Genomic DNA, 16,574 nt, shown 5'->3' with positions numbered 1-16,574 from the left:
TGGAGACCAGGGGTCACTGATTCACCTCCACCCAGGGCTTTGAGAAGCTTGCAGATCTTAGTGTCAAGGCTAGACTATTTGGAATGTACCTTGTTTGGTTAGATATGAGTTGCAAACCATATTCATTCTGACATAATTATAAAACTAAATTAAATTTTTTAAATTGGGACTCCAGACACTGAAAACACAATGTAACAAACGAACCTGTGTAATCGTGTTGTAGAACAACCATATGGATTAGAACTATTCCAAGAGACTTGAAAACAATAATTTATCTATACCCCAAGACAGTAACAAAACCAAAAACCACTTTTCTCCATCATGTTGCTAGTGGTATTGTTGCTAGTATCTTTATTCTTTTGTCTATATCATGTGGGAAAAAGCAAAGAAGACATTGTGGGATATTCTAATTCTCTTACTCCCTGTGTCCTTATCACAAGATGTTTGGTGTTAGAGAAAGGAGCTTCAGATGAAAGGTAAATGTTCAATGAAAACCCTGTGGATCTGAAGTTGAATTGGCAGTGTTTGTGAATCTATTTGAAGCAAGTGGTAGAAATTAAAGGTCCTCCTGGAAGAAAATAGGATCCCAGAATCAGAACATGCCACACCCATCCTCACAACCTTACATCTATGAGAGTAATTGCACCGAAGAGAGAGATCTAGACCTAAGAACTCCACTAAGCCACTCATAGCACCTGTCCTCTCCTGCATAGAACTTCTGTTTCTCGTTCAGGTAAACCTAGGCATGTTAACGTGAAAATCACAGAGCAGACATGTATTCCAAGGTGACAGAAGAGAAGAATAGAAATAGAGAGTCAAAGATTTCAGCTCGAGAAACGATTTCCCTCAAAATCCATCACAAAACATAGAAAAACTATAAAATGACATCCCTATCTGACTTAAATGTTCCTAACAAAGCATTTGTAGGTACGAAAAACACAAAACTTCACATAAGAAATACACAACTCAAAAGAGAAGTGGATAAGAAACAGAAAATCAGAAATTAGAATTGGCAGAAATTAGGAAAAAATTGAAGCAAAAGAAAATTCTCTGAAAAATAAGCTAAATGACAAGGTTCATAAGGGCAACATATTTGTCTAAAAAGACTAGAAGGGACATTGAACAAAGAAATGAAAGCATCCAACAGAACAGAAATGAAGAAAAGATGATGAGAAAGGATCGAAGTCTAGCTCCCTGGGAGACATAGAACTGCAATGCTCAACTCTAAGACCTATCCTCTTAGAACTGATAGATTTTAAAGAAAAAGAAAACACAATTCCTCTGAAGCTCCAGAGCTCTCTCTGCTCCCCAGAGAAGCCAATTCACATGCAATGCAGAGAAAAATCAATTTACATTCTACATCTCAACAGAACATACAAAGCGGGACGATATCTCATAAAAGCTCAAGAAAAGTCATTGTGGGCAAGTACTTTCTATTCACCAAGCTGCCCACGTATCAAGGCAGCAGAAAAGAGTGTTATACGTGCAACCCTCGGGGAGTCCTGCTTCCATCCTGAGGAGTCTTTTCAGGAGGAACTCCACCCAAGAAGAGGGAACTGAGTAAATTGGGACATTTGAACAGCTGGTCACCACTGAGTGTATTGAATTGTAGATCTAAAACAAAGATCTAGGAGGGGATAAGGTGGGAAAAATAGTGTGAATGGTATACCTTGGACTGGGTTGAAATAATTCTATAAGAAGTGGGAAGGGAAAGATGGAAGAAAAGAGAAAATAGAATCAATGGACTTGATGGTCACAGTGGTCAAAGTTGGCAGTTGACATTTCAAACTCATAGAACAAATATTAGAATTTGACAAGTTAATGAGGGACTAAGATATCAAACAAAATTTAGTGCAGTGTAGACCACTAGCTATAATTTCTTCTTAAATACCAAATAAACACACACACACACACACACAAAAACGTGGAGAGAGAAATACATTTATAAATACAATCATCTACTACATATGGCTAATACGACCTAAAGTGTATGGGAGAGTGTAGGATATACATATGAAGAAGAGAAAGAATGTTTATATTAATTTGTATTTACATCCACCCAATCAGTCATGATGATAATGATTAATAACACTGAATTTAAAAAATTGACAAGTCCACAGTGATAGTCAAAACAAAAGTTTTAATGGTATGAATGGGGAGGGAATGTTCTTTTTCACGGCACAATGCCAGCAAATAAAGTATAAAGGTATGAATGAATGAGAAAATTTCCAATGTACAAATATGAATATGATCATTGAACCACGTCAGGGATCATTAAGGGATGGCAAAATTTTGAGACAAAGATTGTTAGAGAAGAGGATATTCATACACTCTCAAAGTACCTCTCGCCAAATTACTTGCTGATTATAGAAAGAAAAAAATGTGTCTTCACAATGAAGAGATCTCGCAGGCCCCTCCGCAACAAAGTGACCAATGCTAGTATGGCAAGGATAGTGATGGATAAACTTTCTTGGTCTCCAGGTGGGCTGCACTAGGACGCACACAGCATTAACTATGCAGTGTTCTTGGCAAGAGGGTCAGCCTGAATTTCATCGTGAGGAAATGGTCAGACAACTATGTAGTGTAGACTATTCAGCCAGACAACTGACCTGACCTCTACAAACGAGGCAGTGTCACCACCACCTAAAAGAACTAAAGGTGAGGAGATGTTTTTGGTTCAAAAGGACTAAAGAAATACAGTAACACAATCTTTTGAGACCTTTGGAACCTCAAACATGTCTTCTCCTTTTTGTGATCTCACTGGTGGTGACATTGACTGAAGAAAGGCGAGTTGTCTTGTTCAATGGTCTAAATTCTGCACTTGTCTCATAACTACCTTGTGCTTCAATTCAGGCTAAACGTTTTCAGCAAAGACACTGTTTAGTCAACGCTGTCTGCTCCTAGCACAGCACATCTGGTGCCAAAGAATGCCCAGTGTGTCATGTTGTCTGCTGCCAGTTGCTCCCGATTCCGGTGACGTACAGGATGGAAACTGAGAGGAGAAAGGGTTAAGGTCTCTCATAACTGTGTCTGGGTCTAGGCATTGGTCTCCTTAGTGATTTTGCACAATTGGAGGCTGAAGGGCTGGGATTTCTCCCCTGAAACCAGGCTTGGAGTAAAAATCTTGGAGAGTGGTTTGTGGTTGCAATGTTTTTCAACAAAGGATCCCTTCAGTGTTCTGTTCAGGCTTTAAATTGACTTGCTGTTTTAGGTATTTTTTCATCAAGTGGAAAAGCTTCCTTTTATGATGCGGTTTCTTTCAAATCAGCAATCTCTTTTCTTAGTTCCAGAGTTCTTGGTACCTGAGAGAGAGAGAAAATAAATAAATAAATAAACCAAATGTGAGTCTTTGTCAGGTCCTGCTGATAGCTGAGCCTGGAGGAATGGCTATGTGGTGACAGAGGCCAGCAGGATGCTGAGCTCCTGTTGAGAGCAGGAGCTGAAGCAGGGAGCCACAATTGGCTGAAGGGGAAAGTCAGATCCACAGGTTAGAAGAAATACCTCCCTAAACTTACATCCAGTCTGTGGTGCAGCATCCAGGGAGCCTGTCCTCATCCCACCAGGAGCCTGGTGATGTCCCAGCTCAAAGCTGCTGCAGAGCCTTAGCCAGACCCCTACCACCCTTTCCTCAGCAGCCACTTCACTCCTGAATCCCCTTCATTTGCAGCAAAGTGATGGCTTTCTCACACCTCCCAGGGAGGGATGTCCTTAGCATCCATCGCACACATTCAGAAACAGGCTGCTGTCCGAAGGAGGGGACCCTTGGCAGAGAAACACACCCTCTTTAACTCTATGTTGCCGTCCTCCGAGGAGGAGGGGCCGGCTATGGGAGAGTCCCAGAATGTGAGAGCCAACAGAGACCTCAGAATAGATGCATATCCAGTTCCCCCTTTTACACATGAGAAGTTGTAGCGCCAAGGGGCTAAGGACTAACCAAAGCCAAGTGACCTGTTATTGACAACCCTAGAACTAGAACCCAGGCCTCAGGCCCTTTCCATAATTTGGGGGAAGGTGAGAGGAAAGGCTCCAATCTGGAGGTTTCAACAGGCCATAGACACTGTTGGGTCACCTCGGCTGGAAAGGAATAGGGCTTTACAGAGAAATTCCTCTCCAAAGGGACTGAGGAAAGAACAAAAAAGGAGAAACTCAAAATAGAACTAGCAAAAAGAGAGCAGGGAGGGTAACCGGTGCCACACTCATTTTCCTTCATTCTCTGGTGTTGATTCCACGCCAGGATACACCTTAAGGCATTTCTAGGAATATTCTCAACACTAGAGTTCTCAGCCTCAAAAACTCTGAAGGGGAAGCATACAGCAACTGGCTTGACTAGATTCTCCCCCACTCACCCATTATTCCCGCAAAGCACTGCCTAGGGAAGGATTCTGTTTTTTGTCTTTTACGCCAGTGTAAAGAATGGCTTAAAGAAGCATAAACATACAATCTTTTTCCTAACTTGCAGTTTTTATTTGCTATGATATTCTCTGTAGGGGAATGAACATAATGATTCTCTTTGGAGATCTTACTGAATGACAAAAATTGATCAATACTAAAATTTTCAACCTGTAGTGCTTGAACTACATTTTCAACACATTGGGCTTGAAATCAATTGGATGGAATATGAACTTGTAGTTTTATATGAGAAATATTAAAGAAAATACTAAATTTTATGATGTGTAATAAGGGAGGTCTTCTTTTCTGTACACTGGGTTTCAATGAAATGCTTATTTCCTATTTTATCACGTATTCAGAAAAGTTGCAGAAACACTCCTCCAAGTAGGGAGATTAGAAGTCTAATCCATTCACCTACTTTTTTCTCCTCACTTTTTTGCCATGTTGTACAGATAGTACTGTTGAGAGAGGCATACAAATTCCATCAATGGCTGATGGATATTCAGCCTTTTCAATGAAGTAGCCACACATTCAGGGCATTTCTATGCTGAACCTGAGATCTTCATGCTGGAATGGTCCTTCTCATGTCCAGCTGCACATTAGAATCACTGGGAAGCTTTTCAAATCTCCTGAAGCCCAAAACCCCACCCCCGACCATTTAAATGAGAATCTCCAGGTGTGGGGTCAAGGCATTCATCTTAATTAAAATTTCACCAGGTGCTTAAGCCTGGCAGTGTTAATGCCAGCTCCAAGAGGGCCTTGGGAGGGACACTAAGTCCCTGGAAGGCCCATGCAGATGAGCACAGGCCTGCACACCTGGGGCTGAGGAGATCAATATGGCACGCCAACTGTGACTCCAGTTCTAATTTAGTTTTTGTAATCTGGGCTCTTTAACCTCAGTTTTAATACTTCTTGTCCACATGGAGAAGTCCAGGGTTAAGGGTTGTCCTAGGTCAGGTTCCCTACAAGACGCAAGACGAGGATCCATGTGCGAGTGATTCGTTATGAAGAAAGAGGCAGTGGAGTTGGGAAGCCGGGGATGGAAGGCAAGCAAATCAAGAAAGTGTGATTTCAGGCAAAGTGCCATGTGTTCAATGGTTTCAATGATACTCTTGTGATGAGGAGGACCTTGCGGCCAGGTTTCCCCGTGGCTAAGAGGAAAGGTCAGAGGGAATATCAGGACAGCAGCAGCAGGCATATAGCAGAGCTCAGAGTGTAAACAGGAGATGGAGATGGAAGGGTCTGGCAGGGTGCAGCCCCCATGGAAAGCAGAGGGAAAACCAGACAGAGGTCGCATCAGCTGTTGGACTGAACAAATGAGGAAGAGAAAAAATAGTGAGAGATTGAGCTACAAACTTAGATAGACAGCAAGAAGGAATAAGTACATCTAAGAGCCACTGATGTGATTACCTCAGTACCCTCATCTGAAGGCCAGGGAAATTGCAAGTTACTCTCCACTTGAAAAGTGGTTTTCTTTTCATGATCTTCAGGTTCTTCCCTGTAGCGCAGGCATCCAAACACAGCTCTGAAAATAAAATCACAGACAACAGGATCCATTGTTATTCATGATCTTAGCGTCACCTTTATGTGTGTGCCTGGGGAGGCTGAGATGGCAGGTGCTAGGCTGCAGTGTCCCTGAAGTGAAAAATCACCCACTGAGTCCAGGGGACTTTGCACGGGCAGATGAAGTCATGCCTATTAATCTGTTCTTATTAACTTAGTCCTATAGCCTAGAGAGAAGGTTCTAGAGAGGCCTCAGGAGATGGGAAGAAAGTGATGTTGATGTGTACCCACCAGAATAAAGGAACAGGGAAAAAAGTACGGCCTCAAGGCTTCAGGTCCGGTAGAAAAGGGTGTTGGAAACCTATAGTTCGTGGACCATTTTACGAGAATTTTTGCAGAGTTCTGCAGCCCATTGAACACCCTTGTCTGTAAATTTTGACTGCCCTTCACTCACCCACACATCTAGACATTCTATTGCCACACAGGGGTAGTTGCAGGTGAAGGAAATGCAGTAGAGGTCTGAATCCCTTATGGGAAACTGAGGGGCCAGAAGTGCTACAGAATCAGACTCTGTGGTTCTTCAGGGAGGTAAGAGAGTGCACAATCCTTATGTTACACACACCTCAGTGGCTTTTGGCCCCTTCACCCTATTGAAACATGTGTATATTTCTACTGTGAAATGAATACATATTCTCAGAAAGTGGGCTAACCAAAGACCTCAGAGAGGCTGAGGCCAATCCAAGTCAGGCTCAGGCGGGTTCCTGGCCCACAGGGCCTGCTCCACACTGAGATGGGCGCCCCTCTCTCCTGCCCTCTACACATCTCCATTCTCATCAAGGTTTGTTTAACCGTTTCTTACACGTGTCTTTGTGTATCTGTTACCATTTTGTCTTCCAGATCGCATACTCTACCTGACTCTCATCATGGATTCATCCAACCTCCTTCTAACTGCTTTCTCTGATTCTATCCTCTCCTCACCATCCAATGTGTCACCCGTCTTATTACTCCCAATCCAGTTTCATCCCATGCCTGCTCTGCTGTGAGAACTTCCTCTCCCTTCTCTGCTACACACACTCTCAACTCCTTACCTTCCTTTGCACTCCCTCCTCCTTCCCTCTGGTCCCTCTTTCTTCTCCAACATCATTTCCCACAGCTCCCTTCTACAAATCCTCTGGAGTCAGCCTACCCCTCTCCCCACACCACGCCAGCCCTGCACCACGTGCCTCTTCTAGCTTCCAGCTCTTTTTCCACAAGCACGTTACATCCTCCATATTTCCTGGAGACAGTTTATTAATCATAATTTAGGACATAGAATAAGATTTTATGATAACACATATTGGGCTAAAGAGTAAACCCTCTGAAATTAACAAATCTGCCTGGTAAAAGAATCACCAAAAGCGAGGTCTCATCATTCTCAAAAGTTATTTTGAATCAAGGTCTAAGGTTGTTTTAATTATCGTGGCTGATTGCATCATGTTGTTTTATCTCTCTCTTCCCAACTGCTAGGCTTTATTAAACCTATGCTTTGAATATTCTTTGCATTTGCAGGAGAACAGGGAGAACATTGTACTGAACTTCTGAAGGGCTGTCCCATATTGTTGGTGTGGCAGGTGGGCAAGAGCCCTCAATAAAAGATCATGTTATGATTTAGGTTGTGTTCGCATTGTTTCCAGAGCGTTTCTCCTGTACAGAGAGGATGGGGTGGAGCAGACCATCTGTGGCCCCACTGCTGCTATACACACTGTTTACATGTTGTCATTAGTGAACCCCCACACAGGACAGATGCGTGTAGAATTGAAACGTTCCCTTCATTTATCTCAGCCCATCCGCGTGGGAATTTGTTTTCTCCTGGTGCATTTTGAAGGATGGCCTGACAAGGCCGTGCCCTGTCACACGCATCACACTCCTGAGAGGGGTGTCTGAGCCTTTCTCCTCCTCCTCATGGGAACCAGACCTGGCTGTCAGCGTAACTGAGATGGAGCTATGTGGCTTTACAAGGATGCCAGGACAAACCTGAGTCAGAGCAGGAAACCCCTGAGGACAGGGGGTGGTGAGAGACAGAGATCTCTCAGCCCTGACTGATTTTCCATGGAGAGAGAGTCTCATGGAGCTGCAGCTCCCCCTAGAGGGGCTGGATGAGACTCTGGCTCTGCTCACAGGACAAAGTGCACTGAGACAGTAGGAGTTGGCAGATCTATATGAGTGGCCACAGGAGGTCTTTGGACCAGTATTCAGACTTTTCTGTTTAAGCTCAAAAATTGTTTGACACAACTTGCAACAAAGGAAAAAGAAGAGGGTGAGCACCATCCTTGCTTAGTCTATGACAGTGTGACTGCTGACAGCAGGGGACAGGGCCTGAGCAGGAGTCAGGCCAGCAGCGGCCTATGACCCACCGTCGCTGGCTGGGTGTTTTGGGCTAGTGAAGTGACCTTCCTGAACCTCAGCCCCCTCAGCTCTAACATGAGATCCCACACCTAGTTGAGAGTGTCGCTGTGAGGACCAAGTGGATTAGGGCGTCCATGGAGCTCGCTTGCTAAGGGGCATGGCAAACAACAGATGCAAAAGAACTGTGTGTTACATTTTTGTTTTGTGAATTGTTGTGGTCCTCAGAAAGCCTCTGATCCTTTGCACCTCAGGAAGGAATGGGAAACAGGCGAGAGGATGGTCCCAGTGTGAAAAGACACTTACCGACCCAAAAAAGCTGAGGGACATAGCGTTCATAGCCAATTTCACTATAAAATAGAGTGAGTAAGGAACACCACCAAGTTTCTTGCTCTTGCTACAAGCTGATTTGATGAATAAAGTCCCCTAAATATCCAACTGCTTCTCCCAGATGAAAAGGTCAAAAAATAGCCTCTGTGAGAGGAAATGGAAAGTGTGTTTTCATCTAGAAACTCTATGAAATTGTTGCCCCAACGAGATGGTGCTCACCAGGAAGGACTTTTCTGGATATTACGGAGAGGGGAACCACTCTACTCTGCTCATAAATTAGGTCAATACTCCCATCAGGTACACAGGTTGCTGATAGTTTACGTGAGATGATACGACGGAGACTAGACATGTGATTGAAACTACAAGCCACAAACGGAAGAAATGAATGGTGTTGCACAAAGGATGAAAACCATGGCCATCTGTGGAGGATGAAAGATCAGAACGAGAGATTTGGCTTCATTGAAACCACAGGCACAGGCAGGATTTGGTGCTCAGGGTCTGGTATCGAAATGCTTCAGAGGGAGGTAGGCAACCCAGGGGAAAAACTTTGAGCTCTGAAACAAAATAAAGGATGTTGCAAATATGGAGCAGAATGCAAACTTGTGTGGAAAGCTAGAGAGTTTGTACAAAACTATTCAGGAAATGCAAGCAAAAACATCATGTCTTGAGTGTGAGAAGTTTTATGAGGAAAAAGAGAGCTATGTTACACAAATTACTCTAGGTGGCATAATGACGGCTGACATTTGGCCATTATCCCTCCATTCCTTCTCTCGAACCTGACTTGATAGGAACAGCCTGCACCTGTGAGAGATGCCAGGCGACAGGTGACCAGATTGGGACAAAAAAGTTCTCTGGCCACAGGATGCAATCTTAAAATTAAATCCAAGAGCACGATTCAACCCAGAACCAGTCTAGTCTACAGAGCGTGTTTGCAGGGTTGCATCTCTCAGTCAGTGCAGGTTGGTGGATTCAAAGAACATACAGGCTACCAGGGACACACCAACACTGTATGCCCTTTACAATGGGAATACTCACCGCGTGCATCCAAGGCGGAGAAGAATTCCTTTCCATCAAACGCCAATGAGGAACTTGTGTAAGGCCTATAAGAGGCTGCCAGGTCATGGCCAATTGAACGAGTGAAATACCATTCATCCAGGAATTCCCGTGGGACTTCAATCTTCATTCTTAACAGCAGATGCCTGCTGAGGCTTCTGGAGTAGGAAGAATACAAGATTAAACGAGAGGGATTAGGAAATACAGAATAGGAGAATTGGATTAGAAGTGAGGGATAAGGAAGTGGTCAAAAAAAACAAAAGAGAAGAGTGCATCAAGGGAGAAATGGGAAAATTCCCCACACCGGAAACAACTGTAGTTGAAAAGTGAATGGGAGAGAGAGGTAGATCACTAGAAAGATACGGGGAGAGAGAGAGAGAGAGAGAAATGGGGGTTGGAGGAGAGACGGCAAGCAGAGGATGATCAGAGCACTGAGGAGAAAACGAGGTCAGGAGGAAGGAGACCGAGCTACCCCAGTACACAAGAGTCATGGCGCACCTACTCTCAGAAAACCAGAAAGGTGGCATCAACACTTTTGCAGAAACATTCTTGAAAGCTATTGACACTTGCCAAGTCAGCGGCCACGGTGGCGTTGGAGACTCTTAGAAGTCGGGAAGCATCAAGGTGACTTTCTCTCAATACGGTCGAAGGTGATGGATTTTTTTTTTTACTCATCACCTCCTTAGCCAAGATAAACCTGCCACAGTGCAAATGCCAAACAGGCAAAAGCATAATTGTGTCCTATGCCGGTGGTCCTCACAAAGAGAGAACGGGACAGGGCAAGCAATCCTATGGCTCGTTAGTACACCTGCATCAACTGATTGCAGGTGACTACATTGGAGAGAGGTCAAGCAATTGGCCTCTGGAAGGCGCAGAGTCGAAAAGGACAACTTTTCGAATAGGACGCTTGCGGTGAAATGGGTCTAGTCAGCACTTTCTGATTTCCCTGGATCTGAGATCCCCAGAAGTCCACTTAAAATGAAGTCTCACGATTCTTGAGACTTACCTGGAAGACATGCGGTGATGGTCTTCCTCGTCCCCAAGATCAGGATGGTTTTCTACAAAGAAATTCAGAAAGGGTCAGTCACATTAAGCAGTTCCCCCTTGGAACATTACCGTCCAACGTCCAGTCCTGGCACAGGGACATCACTATCCTCACTGTGACAACAGGATACCGTAAGAGCAATATTCCAGGAGACCTCAGGTGGGGTCTTGTGAAACCTCGTGATTCGCTCCCCTGAGCCACTGGGAATACCTCCCTGATCGGGTAGACCCTCATCACAACACCGTATCTCTGGTCTGTGTCAACAGTCCCAGATTTTTACCTCAAATATTCTGGGGAACAAGCTTAACTGCATTCTCACTGAATTACTGCACTATGCAGCCTTCTCTCACCAGACACACTAGTCATCGAGTGTTCCGTGGAAATCCTACACTGAGAGTAGATTGACAGAGGGGATCTACGAGCCTTGGCATCCAAACGCATCTTTCAGGCTAGGCAGTAGCAGCGGGACACTCTTGGGGATGGCGAATGCCAAGGCATAGACTGGCATGAGGAAACTGACAAGCAAGGGAGCGGTAGAGGTGTTTAGGGTCGGTCGTCGGTGGACTCCATAGGAATAAAGGCCCAGAGAAAGCAGATAGAGAGCAGGCGAAGAAGAGTATAGCCTAGGTACATCTTTGATGGAGGCGTTCACAGGGATGCCAGTCGCATTGGGTAGGCCTAGAATCTGAAGGGATCGTTTCAGGCATGAAGCGTAGAGCATTGAAGGTGAGGAGAGACATTTCATGCCCGATAGGATGTCGGACAGAACCTTTGTTGTTCGTGTTGCGGAGGTCACTTGAGGATGTCATGCCAGCTTTGGGTCCAGTGATCTGCGAGAGGGGCCAGGGTGACAGGCGCATCCTGGGAATGAGGATGGGGCGCTGCTCCTGAACCACCTCTTGTTTGGGCTTCAAACACAGTCCTAGAACTGATTCAGTTCAATGTGTGTGTCTGCACAGCCAGGCGTGGAGTACAAAGAAAGTGGGCTGAGCAGGGAGTCCAGCTGGAGCTTGAAGACCTGCATGATGGAATACTCACTGGCTGGATCCGGAACAGAACAGACCTCCACCAGATCGACACAGAACACAGACGTGCTCGTCTGAGTCCAGTGCGAGTCCGATTGGCCAACATCAACTGAGTATGTCCCATAGTACTCGTCGAGAGAGGGTGTCGGGACCTGAAGCTCTCCCATCGGTGGAGGATCCCTGCTCAGCCTGGTGGGGTAGGGAGGACTAAAGTTGAAACAAGAGGGTTTGGGAAACACACTGTCCTAGCGCTGGTTTCCCCAGAAGGCAGAAGGGTCCGTCCACAGAAAAGAAATGGGAAGTCCTCGCCAAGGGACAGGAAACAATCCTCCTCTATCTGGGGCCAGAGTAGTGTGGAAATGGGACGACCAGATAGGGAGTGTGAGAAAAAGACAGACACAGAGACAGAGAGAGACAGAGACAGAGAGCAAGCAGAGGGTGCTCGGAGCACTGAGCAGAAAACGAGCTCAAGAGCAAGGAGACCCAGCTCCCCAGTACACAAGAGCCATGGCCTTTCCGACTCTCAGAAAACCAGAAAGGTGGCGTCAACACTTTTGCAGAAACATTCTTGAAAGCTATGCACACTTGCCAAGTCAGCGGCCCCGGTAGCATTGGAGACTCTTAGAAATCTGGAAGCTTCAAGGTGTCTTTCTCTCAATAAGGTCGAAGGTGATGGATTTTTTTTTTACTCATCACCTCCTTGGCCAAGAAATACCTGCCACAGTGCTAATGCCAAACAGGCAGAGGCATAATTGCGTCCCATGCCGGTGGTCCTCACAAAGAGAGAACGGGACAGGGCAAGCAATCCTCTGGCTGGTTAGTACACCTGCATCAACTGATTGCCGGTGACTACATTGGAGAGAGATCAAGCCATAGGCCTCTGGAAGGCGCACAGTCGAAAAGGACAAGTTTTCGGATAGGACACTTGCGGTGAAATAGGTCTAGTCAGCACTTTCTGATTTCCCTGGATTTGAGAACCCCAGATGTCCCCTTAAAATGAAGTCCAGGGTTCTGGAGACTTACCTGGAAGACATGAGGTGATGGTCTTCCTCGTCCCCAAGATCAGGATGGTTTTCTACAAAGAAATTGACAAAGGGTCCATCACATTAATCAGTTCCCCCTTGGAACATTAGCGTCCAACGTTCAGTCCTGGCACAGGGACATCACTATCCTCAGTGTGACAACAGGATACCGTAAGAGCAATATTCCAGTAGACCTCAGGTGCGGTGTTGTGAAACCTCGTGATTTGCTACCCTGAGCCACTGGGAACATCTCCCTGATCGGGTAGACCCTCATCACAACACCGTATCTCTGGTCTGTGTCAACAGTCCCAGATATCTTTCCCTCACATATTCTGGGGAACAAGCTTAACTGCATTCTCACAGAATTACTGCACTATGCAGCCTTTTCTCACCAGACACACTAGTCATTGAGTGGTCAGTTCAAATCCTACACTGAGAGTACAGTGATGGAGGATGTACAAGCCTTGGAATCCAAATGAATTTCCAAGCTAGGCAGAAAGCGCCCGGACACACTTGGGGATGGCGAATGCCAAGGTATAGGCTAGCATCAGGGAAACACACAAGCAAGGGAGCAGTAGAGGTGTTTAGGGTCGGTCGTCGGTGGACTGCACAGGAGCGAAGGCCCAGAGAGAGGAGATAGAGAGCAGGCGAAGAACAGTGAAGCCTAGGTACAGCTTTGATGGAGGCGTTGACAGCGATGCCAGTCGCATTGGGTAGGCCTAGAATCTGATGGGATACGCTTCAGGCATGAAACGTAAAGCATTGAAGGTGAGGAGAGTCACTTCATGCCCAATAGCATGGTGGACAGAACCTTAGCTCTTGGTGCTGCAGAGGTGAGGTGAGGAGGTCATGCCAGTTTTGGGTCCAGTGATCTGCGAGTGGGGCCAGGATGACCGGGCGCATCCTGGGAATGAGGAAGGGAGGCGCAGCTCCTGAACCACCTCTTGTTTGGGCTGCAAACACAGTCCTAGAACTGATTCAGTTCAATGTGTGTCTGCACAGCCAGAGGTGTGGAGTACAAAGAAAGTGGGCTGAGCAGGAGTCCAGCTGGAGCTTGAAGACCTGCATGATGGAATACTCACTGGCTGCAGCCGGAACAGACCAGACCCCCACCTGCTGGGCGCACAACACGGAGGTGCTCGTCTGAGTCCAGTAGGAGTCCGATTGGCCAACATCAACTGAGTATGTCCCATAGTACTCGTCGAGAGACAGTGTCGGGAGCTGAAGCTCTCCCATCGGTGGAGGATCCCTGCTCAGCCTGGTGGGGTAGGGAGGACTAAAGTTGAAACAAGAGGGTTTGGGAAACACACTGTCCTAGCGCTGGTTTCCCCAGAAGGCAGAAGGATCCGTCCACAGAAAGGAAATGGGAAGTCCTCGTCAAGGGAGAGGAACACTCCTCCTCTATCTGGGGCCAGAGTCGTGTGGAAATGGGACTACCAGATAGGGGGCGTGAAAAGAGAGACACAGAGACAGAGAGAGAGACAGAGACAGAGAGCAAGCAGAGGGTGCTCAGAGCACTGAGCAGAAAACGAGCTCGTGAGCAAGGAGTCCGAGCTCCCCCAGTACACAAAAGCCATGACACACCTACTCTCAGAAAACCAGAAAGGTGGCATCAACACTTTTGCAGAAACATTCTTGAAAGCTATGCACACTTGCCAAGTCAGCGTCCCCGGTAGGATTGGAGACTCTTAGAAATCTGGAAGCTTCAAGGTGTCTTTCTCTCAATACGGTTGAAGGTGTTGGATTTTTTTTTTTTTTACTCATTACATCCTTGGCCAAGAAATACCGGCCACAGTGCTAATGCCAAACAGGCAGAGGCATATTGCGTCCTATGCCGGTGGTCCTCACAAAGAGAGAACGGGACACGGCAAGCAATCCTCTGGCTCGTTAGTACACCTGCATCAACTGATTGCAGGTGACTACAGTGGAGAGAGATCAAGCAATTGGCCTCTGGAAGGTGCACAGTGGAAAAGGACAAGTTTTCGAATAGGACACTTGCGGTGAAATGGGTCTAGACAGCACTTTCTGATTTCCCTGGATCTTCCCTGGATCCCCTGATGTCCCCTTAACATGAAGTCCCACGATTCTTGAGACTTACCTGGAAGACATGCGGTGATGGTCTTCCTCGTCCCCAAGATCAGGATGGTTTTCTACAAAGAAATTCAGAAAGGGTCAGTCACATTAAGCAGTTCCCCCTTGGAACATTATCGTCCAACGTTCAGTCCTGGCACAGGGACATCACTATCCTCACTGTGACAACAGGATACCGTAAGAGCAATATTCCAGGAGACCTCAGGTGGGGTCTTGTGAAACCTCGTGATTCGCTCCCCTGAGCCACTGGGAATACCTCCCTGATCGGGTAGACCCTCATCACAACACCGTATCTCTGGTCTGTGTCAACAGTCCCAGATTTTTCCCTCACGTATCCTGGGAACAAGCTTAACTGCATTCTCACTGAATTACTGCACTATGCAGCCTTTTCTCACCAGACACACTAGTCATCGAGTGTTCCGTGGAAATCCTACACTGAGAGTAGATTGATGGAAGGGATCTCTGAGCCTTGGCATCCAAGCATCTTTCAGGCTAGGCAGTAGCGGGACACTCTTGGGGAAGGCGAATGCCAAGGCATAGGCTGGCATGAGGGAAACTGACAAGCAAGGGACCGGTAGAGGTGTTTAGGGCCGGTCGTCGGTGGACTCCATAGGAATAAAGGCCCCGAGAAAGCAGATAGAGATCGGGGCGAAGAAGAGTATAGCCTAGGTACATCTTTGATGGAGGCGTTCACAGGGATGCCAGTCGCATTGGGTAGGCCTAGAATCTGAAGGGATCGTTTCAGGCATGAAGCGTAGAGCATTGAAGGTGAGGAGAGACATTTCATGCCCGATAGGATGTCGGACAGAACCTTTGTTGTTCGTGTTGCGGAGGTCACTTGAGGATGTCATGCCCGCTTTCGGTCCAGTGATCTGCGAGAGGGCCAGGGTGACAGGGCGCATCCTGGGAATGAGGATGGGGCGCTGCTCCTGAACCACCTCTTGTTTGGGCTTCAAACACAGTCCTAGAACTGATTCAGTTCAATGTGTGTGTCTGCACAGCCAGGCGTGGAGTACAAAGGAAGTGGGCTGAGCAGGGAGTCCAGCTGGAGCTTGAAGACCTGCATGATGGAATACTCACTGGCTGCATCCGGAACAGAACAGACCTCCACCAGATCGACACAGAACACGGAGGGGCTCGGCTGAGTCAATGCAGTCCGATTGGCCAACATCAACTGAGTATGTCCCATAGTACTCGTCGAGAGAGGGTGTCGGGACCTGAAGCTCTCCCATCGGTGGAGGATCCCTGCTCAGCCTGGTGGGGTAGGGAGGACTAAAGTTGAAACAAGAGGGTTTGGGAAACACACTGTCCTAGCGCTGGTTTCCCCAGAAGGCAGAAGGGTCCGTCCACAGAAAAGAAATGGGAAGTCCTCGCCAAGGGACAGGAAACAATCCTCCTCTATCTGGGGCCAGAGTAGTGTGGAAATGGGACGACCAGATAGGGAGTGTGAGAAAAAGACAGACACAGAGACAGAGAGAGAGAGAGACAGAGAGCAAGCAGAGGGTGCTCAGAGCACTGAGCAGAAAAGCGAGCTCATGAGCAAGGAGACCGAGCTCCCCAGTACACAAGAGCCATGGCCTTTGACTCTCAGAAAACCAGAAAGGTGGCGTCAACACTTTTGCAGAAACATTCTTGAAAGCTATGCACACTTGCCAAGTCAGCGGCCCCGGTAGCATTGGAGACTCTTAGAAATCTGGAAGCGTCAAGGTGTCTTGCTCTCAATAAGAGCGAAGG

At 46.7% G+C, this 16,574-nt stretch overlaps 1 protein-coding gene and 1 long non-coding RNA gene across 2 annotated transcripts; both read right to left on the bottom strand.

Moving 5' to 3' along the window:
* Positions 1-2,126: 2,126 nt before the first annotated feature.
* LOC147917877 (uncharacterized) lies at positions 2,127-13,844 on the bottom strand. Its single transcript, XM_087440667.1, has 5 exons — positions 13,832-13,844; positions 12,751-12,802; positions 9,640-9,815; positions 5,800-5,914; positions 2,127-3,302 (listed from the first exon to the last, which is right to left on the bottom strand). Exons 2-5 carry the CDS (start codon positions 12,759-12,761, stop codon positions 3,281-3,283), a joined length of 324 nt encoding a protein of 107 aa, XP_087296793.1. The 5' UTR covers positions 12,762-12,802; positions 13,832-13,844; the 3' UTR covers positions 2,127-3,280.
* Positions 13,845-13,875: 31 nt separating this feature from the next.
* On the bottom strand, positions 13,876-15,975 carry LOC147917876 (uncharacterized). Its single transcript, XR_015554659.1, has 3 exons — positions 15,921-15,975; positions 14,848-14,899; positions 13,876-14,007 (listed from the first exon to the last, which is right to left on the bottom strand). It is a non-coding gene; the product is annotated as an uncharacterized LOC147917876 (long non-coding RNA).
* Between the last annotated feature and the right edge of the window lie 599 nt (positions 15,976-16,574).

The sequence above is a fragment of the Ceratotherium simum genome, chromosome 2 (genome assembly GCF_057802395.1).
Source record: "Ceratotherium simum simum isolate JZ-2026a chromosome 2, ASM5780239v1, whole genome shotgun sequence".
NCBI lineage: Eukaryota > Metazoa > Chordata > Mammalia > Perissodactyla > Rhinocerotidae > Ceratotherium > Ceratotherium simum.
This window is presented reverse-complemented; position numbering and strand designations above follow the sequence as displayed.

Excerpts from the sequence above, each read along its gene's own strand:
- LOC147917877 (XM_087440667.1), bottom strand. Across the intron at positions 5,915-9,639 it reads CTCCGCCTTGGATGCACGCG|AGCTGTGTTTGGATGCCTGC; the intron begins GTGAGTATTCCC and ends TTTTATTTTCAG. Across the intron at positions 3,303-5,799 it reads CTTCAGATGAGGGTACTGAG|GTACCAAGAACTCTGGAACT; the intron begins GTAATCACATCA and ends TCTCTCTCTCAG.